This window comes from Cibotium barometz, chromosome 32 (genome assembly GCF_041138505.1).
Source record: "Cibotium barometz isolate CiBa-2024 chromosome 32, ASM4113850v1, whole genome shotgun sequence".
NCBI classification, from domain to species: Eukaryota; Viridiplantae; Streptophyta; class Polypodiopsida; order Cyatheales; family Cibotiaceae; genus Cibotium; species Cibotium barometz.
In genome coordinates, this window is record NC_141077.1 from 41,549,878 (window position 1) to 41,561,114 (window position 11,237).

Genomic DNA, 11,237 nt, shown 5'->3' on the forward strand with positions numbered 1-11,237 from the left:
AAAAAACCTAAAGAGTGCTTATTACCTGCTCTGAAAAACTTCTAAGTACCAAAACTTCAAAATAGAAAGTTTAAACCTACAACATAATACGCATTATCAAGAAACGAACCGAAAAAACTAATCAAATAATGACAAACATTAATAAGGTGTAATAAAAGATTAGAATCATAAAGACTTAAAGGCTAGTACAAAGTAACATACCTGTAAATGTTTCCTAACAAAAGAGAAGAAAATTAAAAGTTATGGTGCGATTGAATTAGGGGTAGGAAAAGGAGGGGGGTGGGAAGATGAAATATGGAAAGGGGGGAAACGAAGTAAGAAGGTAGAAAAATATTGAATTAAGATAAAATCACCTTGTTGTTAGGAGTAGAAGCTAAATCTACCACTTCCGAACATATTCAATATAAACCTCTTAATATTAAATTTACCTTGTCACAGTTGGTGGGACAAAAGATTAAAAAAGATCTGTGTTCTCATTGGCTAGACCATTGTTTTTTTACTACTTTCTTATAGGGAATATCTAGGAGATACGTAGGCACATCCCCTTCTATGCTCTTGATACTATTTTTTTAAATGTATTTTTACCAAGAATAGAGAATCTACCGAGCAGTCATGCAATTGCTTGCTAGGGACTATGCGCTCCCCACAAAACCCTTGCTCACCACGTCATCTCTTTCTACTGTAAACTTGCTTCATTCTCTTGAACATGATATACGTTAAGTCAATAGTTATATATAAACTATTGGATGGTTACAAAATATTAAATCAATAGTAATTACGAAATGTTGTATGTAAACTATTCAATGCTACGCATTTGCCTCGGCTACTACACTAGTGTCACATATATGGAGATACAATCGGGTTGGAATGATTACAATGAGTCTCTCTCTTTCTTGTTTTTGTGCTCGTCTCTACGTAGCTTGTTTTTGTGCTTGTCTCTACGTAGCTTGATAATCACATCCAAAGATTTGTTAGCTATTATTTTTAAGTACTGACCATTCCAAGCGAGCCAGGCTCCCTCACCTGATGATAATAACTGAACTACAATTTTGTTAATCAGCCTTTTGTTCATCTTCAGATAGGTAGGATGGGTCAATAAATAAATAAAGCACAAGGTTAAGTAATGAATATATAATATAGTAGTGGGATGGGTTAATAAACAAATAAAACACAGGGTTAAGTAATGAATATAATCTATATTTGTAAATATACATGCTATATATACATATATATATATAAAGAATGTGTGTGTGTGTGTGTGTGCAGAGTGAGAGAGTATACATACACACATTATACTTCATATATATTGCCTTTGATTTAGTGAATATGGGTCCCAAACATTTTTTTAACATTAGTTAGTTTGGCAAGAGGGACAATAGAATTTTTTGGAACCTTAGTATTGGTGGCTTAGGTATATTTTTTTGTTTGGTTGTGATGTGTGGTAGTGGAGGGTCCAAAATATCTCAAAGAGAGGGAGACATATAGGCACATGCGACCGTGAGAGAGAGACAAGAGAGCACAAAGAGCACGACATTTGAGAGAGAGGGAGAGAGCGCGACGAGAGCCTGCGGTGCTCTTCTCTTTTGGTTTCTCTGTCCCAGACTCCCTCTGTCTCTTGTGTGTAGAGATTGGGCCTGCAATTTCCTCCCTCTCTCTCTTTGAGTCTGGTTATTGATGAGGGATGTTGCTTGTCCTGAAACTTTGCTTGCATGCTCTCTCTCTCTCTCTCTCTCTGCTTCGAGTGTCTCGAATTGTGCTTCATTTGTCTTGAATGGCCGCTTGCTCTCTCTCACTTTGTCTCGCGGGAGTGAGCTCCTTGGTCGCTAAGGCATGGCCAGTACCTTAGTGCATGTTAAGGTATTAATTTATTAATGAGTGGGCATTAATAAATTTTTAGACGCAACCTAAATATAGGACTCTGAGAAAGTACTAGTTGATACAATACCATAGGCACCAAAAAGAAAAAAATATTCAAAGCTCGCGACGATAAGCTCACAAAAAATTATCCCCCATATAACTTTATGGAAACATACTAATAAAAGGAACAGTAAACATTATTTTCTCTCTCTCTCTCTCTCTCTCTCTCTCTCTCTATCTCTCTCTCTCTCTCTCTCTCTCTCTCTGTATATATATATATATATATATATACATATATATATATAGATATATAGATATATATATGAAAGAAGAGTTTCACAAAGCTATGTGGAGGTTCGAGTACAATTTGAATTTGGAGGTCTCAAAAGACGTGTAAAGCACGAGTTTGCTGACTAGTACTAATATAAGGAACAGTAGACATTATTTTCATTGCAAAACGAGCATTCGAGCACTGCTCATGTTCCTGCATTCTCACACATGTTGGGGAGTTTGTGCTTTTTCAAATTCTAGGACACCCATATATCAATCTAAAGCATTGTTATAAATATATATTATACATTATCGAAAGAGCCAATTCAACCAAACCACACTCATCCTTAATTCCATCAACTAAGCCTTATAGTCCTCCAAGATCTTCGTTGCGTTTTTTGATGATCGCGTTCTATATGTATGATCATCATCTTATTATTTATACACATAGCTCGCATAGTAGACTGATCGAATCATCAAGCAGCAGGGACTGCAATTTTGAGTGAATCTACGTATGCCTTCCCCTGGAAGCCCTTGGAAAAGAAATTGAAAGAATACTCCCCGTAGAGAGACGCTTGATAGAACGCCGCATTGTCTTCCTCCACGAGAAGAGCAGCTGGCGCAACGGTCACATTCTCAGCCGGGCTGCTGCAAGAGAGGACTGTCATTCGGGTTTGCTTCGAATTCAGCACAGCACGATGCTCCACGCTCTTATACCTTCCATTAGTGAAGATCTACAGAGCCAGTAAGGTCGGTCACCACACAGGAATACAATGTGATCGCTTCTCAGATTCATGAGTTATCACCAATTAAATCGATATATTTCATGGAACAATTAGCATCAAATTGAACGTCGAGCTTAATCGATTGAAATTAGCCCACCTGCATCTGATCACCAAGGTTGACGAGGATAGCGTAGGGCACCGGCTGGACTGCAATCCAGCCTCCGTCCTTCTTCACTTGAAGGCCAACCACATCGTCTTGCAGCAACAGAGTGAGGCCGCCTGGATCAGAATGGCTTCCCGTGCCAAGTGCCAACTCGGGCTCGGGGCATGGTGGATAGCGATTCACGTGCAGCAGCTGCCTTGATCCTTGGAAGGCTTCTTCGAAGAAAAGGGGAGGCAAACCGAGGCCCTCTGAAATGACAGCCAGGAGTTCCTGCGCCAGCGCTCGCATCTCCTTGTTGTATTCGAGAACGGTTTCTCTGGTGGCAGCAAATAAAGGCCGTCAATAAAATAATCTATTCAGCTACTATTATAAATGTTTTAACAAAAGGAGCACCCACTTGTATCCGGCAGGCTTCTCCGGCCACTCTCGGTTGTCGACCTGACCGGGAGGAAGGCACCAATGGCGCAGCACATCTCTCCACTCCAAGACGCTGTCGTTGTAAGGATTGAAGCTGGTCCCGAAACGAAGAGCCTTGCCTTCTGGCAGGAACTTCATTTCGTGAGAAGAGAATTTCATCTTTTCCTCCACAGGCAGGGCGAAGAACTCGTCGGCCACTTGCCGCATTCGATCTAGCAAGGAGTGAGAGACAGGGTGGTTAATGAGTTGGAAGAATCCCCAGTCTCTGCAGGCTTGTGCAACTTGTGCGACGATGGAAGCACGCTGGCCGTGATCGTGCAGCCCCGAAAGATCGATCACGGGAACGGCACCGATACGAGCGGCGTCTGCAGGGTCAGAGGAGAGCTCATCAGCAGGGCGAACATAGCAAGCAGGGACTTTCTCGACACCTGCCTCTACCATAGCGTGCACCCCCCTCAACAACGTGGCGGCCGGGAGCTCATGATGATCCATCGTCCCCGGGATCCCTCTTATAAGCAGCTGCAGGAAAGACAGACTTGGCGTTCCACAGGGAGTAACTATCTCATCTAGAATGAGCTCTCTTCGGGCGCACTCATATATATATGTGCGTGTGTATAGCTGGGTGAGCGCCAGCAGACGATGAAGAGAGTATTCTAAAGCGCCGATGAGGAAAGCTAATTAGCGGAAGAAAGACTGATCAGTCTCTGAAGCTGATTGATTCTTCACAACTTCCAAGGCCCTAGGGGCTAGGGCCTGCGCCGGTGGACCTCTGACAAACCATGTCGCAGGCAGACGTGCATGCGGAGAACTCTACGGGTCTACGGTTCTCTGTCTGTCTGTCACCAAAAACGTGGCGCCGGTCAATGATTCTCTTGGACCTTGGGTAAGCGAAGAGAGTATTCTAAAGCACCGATTAGGAACGCTAATGGCCGGAAGAAAGACTGATCAGTCTCTGATGCTGATTGATTCTCCACCGCAGAGACTCCAACTTCCAAGGCCCTAGGGGCTATAGGCCTAGCCTGCGCTCGTTTTCACCTGCAAGACGCATGTGGGGGGGACGGTGGACCTCTCACAAACCATGTCGTTTATCGTAGGCCGGGAGACGTGCATGCGGAGAACTCTCCGGTTCTCTGTCTGTCTGTCGCGCCACTTAATGATTCTCTTGGACCTTGACTTGTTCCATGCAAGCTGCACATGCACTTTTCCTTTTTGAACAGTCATTATTTCCTAGGTTCCTCGTACTGTGTACACTGTAAAACACACTACAGACAAATTTACAAACTACAATACAATGTAGCTGAATCTCGAAATTTTTGACTACCGTTTTGATGTTTGAACTGGCTTGAGCCTTGAGGTACCGGTATCCTACTGGGATTCAAAGAGGCAAGGCATTTTAAACCAAGGCTTTAAAGATGAATCGACTTATAATCCAACCCTTTAAAGATGAATTGACCGATAATCTAACCCTATAAAGAAAAAGAGACGTGAGTGAGTGAGAAAAGCTACGTGTAAGGAATACCTCACATGTTGAAATGCAAGAATGTGAGTGAGAAAAACATGTTGCTCACATTCTTGCATTATAGATATGAAGTAGAGTTATGTTGATCATAAACGCATGCATAATGCATACTTAAGTCATGTTTCATAGAAGGGAAACTTTTACATATGTTTTCCAAAAATTCCTTCAGCTTTCCAAAATAAAATAGGTAATCTTCGACTTCTGAAAATCCGAAATTAGAATCTCCTTTCCAAAATAGACCCATAAACTTTCCACCAAAATAGATTGTCTTCAACTTTGAATGCAAAATCTGATCTTCTTTCCAATTAATCTTCTTCTCAAAAAGGCCCATCTACAAAATGTGAGAATAATCTTGCCCTTCTACTTTCCAAAACAGCCTGTCTGCAGCCTCTCTGCACCATCTATTTTACAGAATGTGAAAATAAATTATATGAAGTTTAAAAACAAACAATTTGAAGCCTATAATTTTAAGCAAACTGGATTCATCCCCGTTGAATCCCATCAACCCTACACATAAACTAAAAAAAGACTCGTTTTTGCACTGCTTCTCTATAAGTCAATTGTAGGATTAAAATCATAATTCTCAAGAGAGGGGCTTTCAATTGACACATGCATGAGGAAGAGTTTCGAAGCCGATCCTTGATAATGTTCTGAAGGCATGATGCTGTATATTAATTAAACCAGCTTTTCCAGGTTCACTTTTGGAACGAATATCGTTCTTGCAATATTTATAAAAAATCCTTGCAACATTAGTATCAAAAAAGCCCATTCAAATGTGATCATCCAAGCCTCATTCCATGCTTGTATGCATTGCTCTTTCTCTAAATCCTCCTTTAGGGTGAATCTAAGTCTACCTCAATTGATACACTTCCTTCCCCATGTCGATGAGACTCTTCACCCATGGACATCCACTTCTTCTTGGAGTGCTTAGGGGGTGGCCTTTGTTGAGTAAATCTAAGCAAGTTGAACAATATTCATTGTTTAGGCAGTATAATTATGTACCACAACGAGAAAATGAATAAGCGAATATTTCTATAGTTGTAATACCTTGTGCCAATCATGTGTCTTGAGGCTATAAAATTGTTCCTCTCCTTTCTTTTTGGTCTTTGTGAAGGCACCCTTCAATGAATGCATTACTCCCGATGGTGTACAAAAAGAGGCAATCACACTTTTCACCTTATTGTGCTCCATCTTGGTTAATACCCATGGTGCCTTTGGTAGGACTATGTTGCCACTCTCACTTTCAATTGGCCATACACTTTGAAGGCAAAGAATAATAAGGAAGTGTCTCAAAACCTTTCGAGGAACTTTATCTCCTTGCAAATCATCCCTATAGCGGCTCCCCACATTGTAGACATTGTGTTGCATCTTTATTAACTCCTCTAAAAAGCATGAAATCATTGGGACATGCGTGTATTTTGTGTAATCCATACCTACTAGCATAGGGAGCATTTTACGACACCCATCTCGTGAGTTTGGTAATAGATTTTGAGGGGAAAGAATATTCTTGAGAAGCCCACAACATAACATAAGACATCATATGTCAAAATATTAACAAGGCCCGAGTATATAGAACATGACCCATTTTCTATTTGAGAGAATAGAATGAAGCAGTCTTACCAAAGAAGACTGGTGACAATTGCATCACTCCATCCCCATAAGTTGTTTGCAAGTTTAATAGCTCCAAGTTTGCTCGCAGTGTGGAGTACGAGCATCCCTCATACTACAAAGGGGTGCTTGCCTCTCTATGCAAGGTTTCCTCCTCTTGTGACATTGGAGCTTGCTCACTATCATCTATGACCTCCCGTCCAAAGAAGTCATTCACCATATAGTCCATCATGAGATTCTCTTCCTCCTCATGTGGCAATGGTGAAGGTACCTCATTCATTGGTTAGGAAAGATGAGTCTCAGCCATGCTTTCCATATGAAGCCTTGCCACCTTCCATACTCTACCCGATGTCACTGAATGGTGTGGCATGTTACCTAGCACTCTCATATGGTTCTCCTCCATTTCATCATCTGCACTTAGTCGTGCCAATGCCTCATGAAGACCATATGTCCAGACATGCTCAATTGTTATATGATATTGTCATATATATTGGTCCTTGCATCACTAACAAACATAACGAATTTTTTCTCTCAACCATGCCTCGGAACCAACTTCCGACCCTTGATGATCACTGTCAAACATCTTCAACTTGCCCAAAACTGATTAAGGGTTCAAACAAATGTGTTAATGAGAACTAACTTTTTTATTTACTGTGTTTCTTTTTTGTAGATTTATTCAAGTGAACAAGGGTTTAGGCTAATCCTCTCATACGGCATCTTATTAAAGAGGTAAGCCCTCTTTTTTAATTTTTTGTTATGTTTCTTTTCTTTGTGTTTTTGCACTCTTGGGTGCCAGGGATTAGGGTTAGGTCAATAGGCTATACAATAAGCGTATGCAATAGGCTTATACATAAGCCTATTACAATAAGCCTTATGCATAGCCCTTATGTAATAGGCTTATGCATAGCCTATTACATAAGGGCTATGCATAAGGCTTATTGTAATAGGCTTATGTATAAGCCTATTGCATACGCTTATTGTATAGCCTATTGACCTAACCCTAATCCCTGGCACCTAATAGCCTATGCAATAAGCCTTATGCAATAGGCCTTAAACATAGCCTATTACAATAAGCCTTATGCATAGCCTTATGCAGTAGGCTATGCATATGCCTATTGCATAAGCCTTATGCAATAGTCTTATGCATAGCCTATTACATAAACCCTTATGTAATAGGCTTGTGCATAAGCCTTGTGCATAAGCTTATGTGATAGCCATTATGCAATAGTCTTATGCATAAGGCTTATGCAATAGGTTTATACATAGGGCTTATAGGGCTTATGCAATAGGTTTAATATGCATAGGCTTATGCATAAGCCTTATATAATAGCCTTATGCATAAGGCCTATTGCATAATATGTTAAAATGAACTAATATTTTGATTTATTATGATAATTGTTTTTAGGTCTATTCAAGTGAACAACTACCAAGGGATTAGGCCACGCGGCGGCTCATACGAATTCTCAAAGAAGAGGTAAGCCCTCTTTTTTCATTCTTTGTTTATGCTTCTTCTCTTCAAGTTTTTGCACCCTTGAGTGCTTGGGATTAGGGTCAGGTCAATAGGCTATGCATAGGGCATGCATAAGCTATGCATTGCCTATGCGTAAGGGCTATGCATAGGTTATGTATAGCCTATGCGTAAAGCCTATGCATAGGGTATGCATAGGCTTATGCATAGAGATATGGAGCATTGTTATAGGCCATCTAGAATGTTGTTTATGTCAAGTTAGGAGTGGTTATCCGCGAGAAGGTGGTTATAGTGGAAGGGGAGGCCTCCATCTTCTCACTATCCTTCTCTTGTAAAAGAGGAGTTGACTTTGGCTTTAAGAGTGGGAAGCGTGAGGAAAGTCCTCAGAAGCTATCATCCGAAAAGAGCATTGTCCACCCTACTTATCTAAGCATACTTATCTAAGCAGTATTGTAGGAGGTCTTAATAATGTTCTTATATCACATGCATCTATGCCCATCCCAATCACTAAAAAGAGAAATGCCTCCCACTACAACACAATGCTGCCATACACGCGTTTCATACACGCGATAAATTACGAGCGCATGTATGGTCGCGCATGTATTTGAATAGAATCGAGCGCGTGTATTTTGGCATTTAAATTCGCGTGTATATTTGCATTTATCAACGCGTGTATAAGCACGTTTATATACACGCAATAATACACCGATCAATACACGCTGCTATACACGCTGTCATACACGCTGCCATACACACATCAATACACGCTGCCATACATGCTTGGTAAAGAAAATTTGAAAAAAAACAGAATTCCTTTACAAAATTAAGAACTATTTTCTTTAAACCATCTCATAGTACATTACAGTATATATCATTACACAATCCCACTACATGCATTTACAACAATGAAATATATTCAAAAATAAATCATGCATATGAGATGATAATTAAAAGAAAACATACAATAGAAATGTCATCAATTTAGAACGATACAGTGACGGATTGGTTAGGGTTCGATCTCATCTTCAATAAGATCCATCCTTGCCAAACGATCAACATCAATATCCATTTGATCAATTTGTAAGGCTACGATTAAATTTATTTCACTATCGATATTCTGTACTCCATTGATAATGGTATCGATGTCCTGATCATCCTCATCAACATCACCATCATCCTCAATGGTAGGGTCATTCTCATGATCATGAGAAATGGCAGGCTCATCCTTATTATCATGATCATCTCTTATTTCTTGATCATCGATCACAACATCTTCATTGGCATGTTCGACATCATCTTCATTGCGGCTTGTTACATCCTCCATATGCTCCATATCAATGAATATATTATACCTCACTTTGGAACGTGGTGCAATAGGGATGACGTACCACCATTTAATGTCATGCACCATTGGTAGATAGATAACCTACTCAAATACACATACTACAGTAATTAATTAGCATATCAAAAGTCAAGGGGTACGCGAGCTTAGATATATATGTACATGAAACACATTAGTAAAAAAATGCATACCTGCTCACATTGTTGTGGTAATACGAGCCGATCTTTCTTTGTTTGCCAAAACTTTGTAGAGTCAATAGTTACATAGTCACTTGCATGGCGTTTTATCGTTGCATCAGGCCCTTTTTCCACCACGTTCATTTGCCATTTGACATCCAAAACATACACAAAGAAGCGACGAAAGTCAAGCCTAAATATGTCTTGGATTGTGCCACAATAATCATCCATTTTTCCATTAGCTCCCTCAAAGCTACTAATGACACCACAATCTTGTGTATTCCTCTTTTCATCGATTCTTTGTGTTCGAAAATGCTTGCCTTCACACCATATAGCATTGAACATAGTGCACTGGACCAAAATAGCTCGGGGGGGTCACTCGTATAAATATGTAAGTATCACGTGGGTTCAACAGAAGGACATTTTAAATATTTAAAACTTACAGAAATATATTTACAGAGGGGATTTATTTATTGTATTTTAAAAAAAATTTACAGATTTGAATAGGAAAGGATACATTATATTCACTAAAAAATTCACAAATAAGGGACTTTTTAAATAGGCCTTGAACGCACGTGATATAGAGGATTTACATATAGTGACCCCCCCGAGCAAAATAGAAGCAATATTTGTGTAAGCAATGTGAATAAATATTAAAAGCAAATCACTTACAACTAATGCAAAACATTAGTTCTATGTACCTTTAACATGCATCCTCGTGCATACTCCCATTCTTCCGCCGTGATATGCAGCCCCTCGTTGCTCTCTGCTCTCTCCATTTCCTCATGCAACCAATCAACATGGATATCATTCGAAAGTGTTGCTAGATGCTTAGGGTACGCCTTACGAGAGCCATGTTGCCTCTGAAAGAGAGCTCTTTCTGCTTGTCTTTTTGTCTTTGCATCCTCATATCTTGTAACCCATCTGCTCATCACATCACTATTAAGGATGCAAGTGAAATTGAGATCATCAATCAATGTTCTGTTAATTACTTTACTCTGTCCTTTTCCTTGAGGCACAATAGAAGTCATCCTCAAGTCCTCTTCATTGCTCCATAGTCGTGGCAAAGAGCTGTCCACCTGACCAAGAAATTCTGAAATATATACAAGAGACTCTTGTATCAACCAACCCTCGGCCATGCTTCCTTCAGGCCTTGCACTTTGCCTCACAAAGTCTTTTAAGGTCTTCATGAAGCGCTCTAGGAAGAACATCCAACGTGCATGCAGAGTACCACATAAAGCGATTTCGTCCAGTAAATGCACAATGAGATGTAGTTGACTTGTGAGAATGGTTCGCGGAAAAGTCTCCTCTACCAAACAAACCACCTCCACTGCCATAACACGTGCATCATCCAACGTGGCTGGATCAATTGCTTTGGAACTAACATATCTGAAAAATAAATAAATAGTACGTTATACCTCATGCACGTTCATTTTGCAAGGTATAATGAAGGGTGATCTGACATGGGTTTTACATACCTCACAAGCTCGCCCATCTTATAAATACATTTTTTCAAACTCTTATTTGCACAATGGTCGATGCTAGTAGGTAGTATGAACTGCGCACATAAGAGCACATGTATGTATGGTTTATGGCATTACAAAATTTAATTTCAACGTACAAGACTTGGAAAACACTTACTTGAAGCATCTTGTGCCAATCATGGGACTTCAACCTAAATAGTTGCTCAAC

General features: G+C 40.1%; 1 protein-coding gene across 1 annotated transcript; it reads right to left on the bottom strand.

The window, feature by feature from the left end:
- Positions 1 to 2,400: 2,400 nt before the first annotated feature.
- LOC147620205 (fe(II)/2-oxoglutarate-dependent dioxygenase 4-like) lies at positions 2,401 to 4,012 on the bottom strand. Its single transcript, XM_086772401.1, has 3 exons — positions 3,413 to 4,012; positions 3,010 to 3,331; positions 2,401 to 2,861 (listed from the first exon to the last, which is right to left on the bottom strand). Exons 1-3 carry the CDS (start codon positions 3,922 to 3,924, stop codon positions 2,604 to 2,606), a joined length of 1,092 nt encoding a protein of 363 aa, XP_086628527.1. The 5' UTR covers positions 3,925 to 4,012; the 3' UTR covers positions 2,401 to 2,603.
- Between the last annotated feature and the right edge of the window lie 7,225 nt (positions 4,013 to 11,237).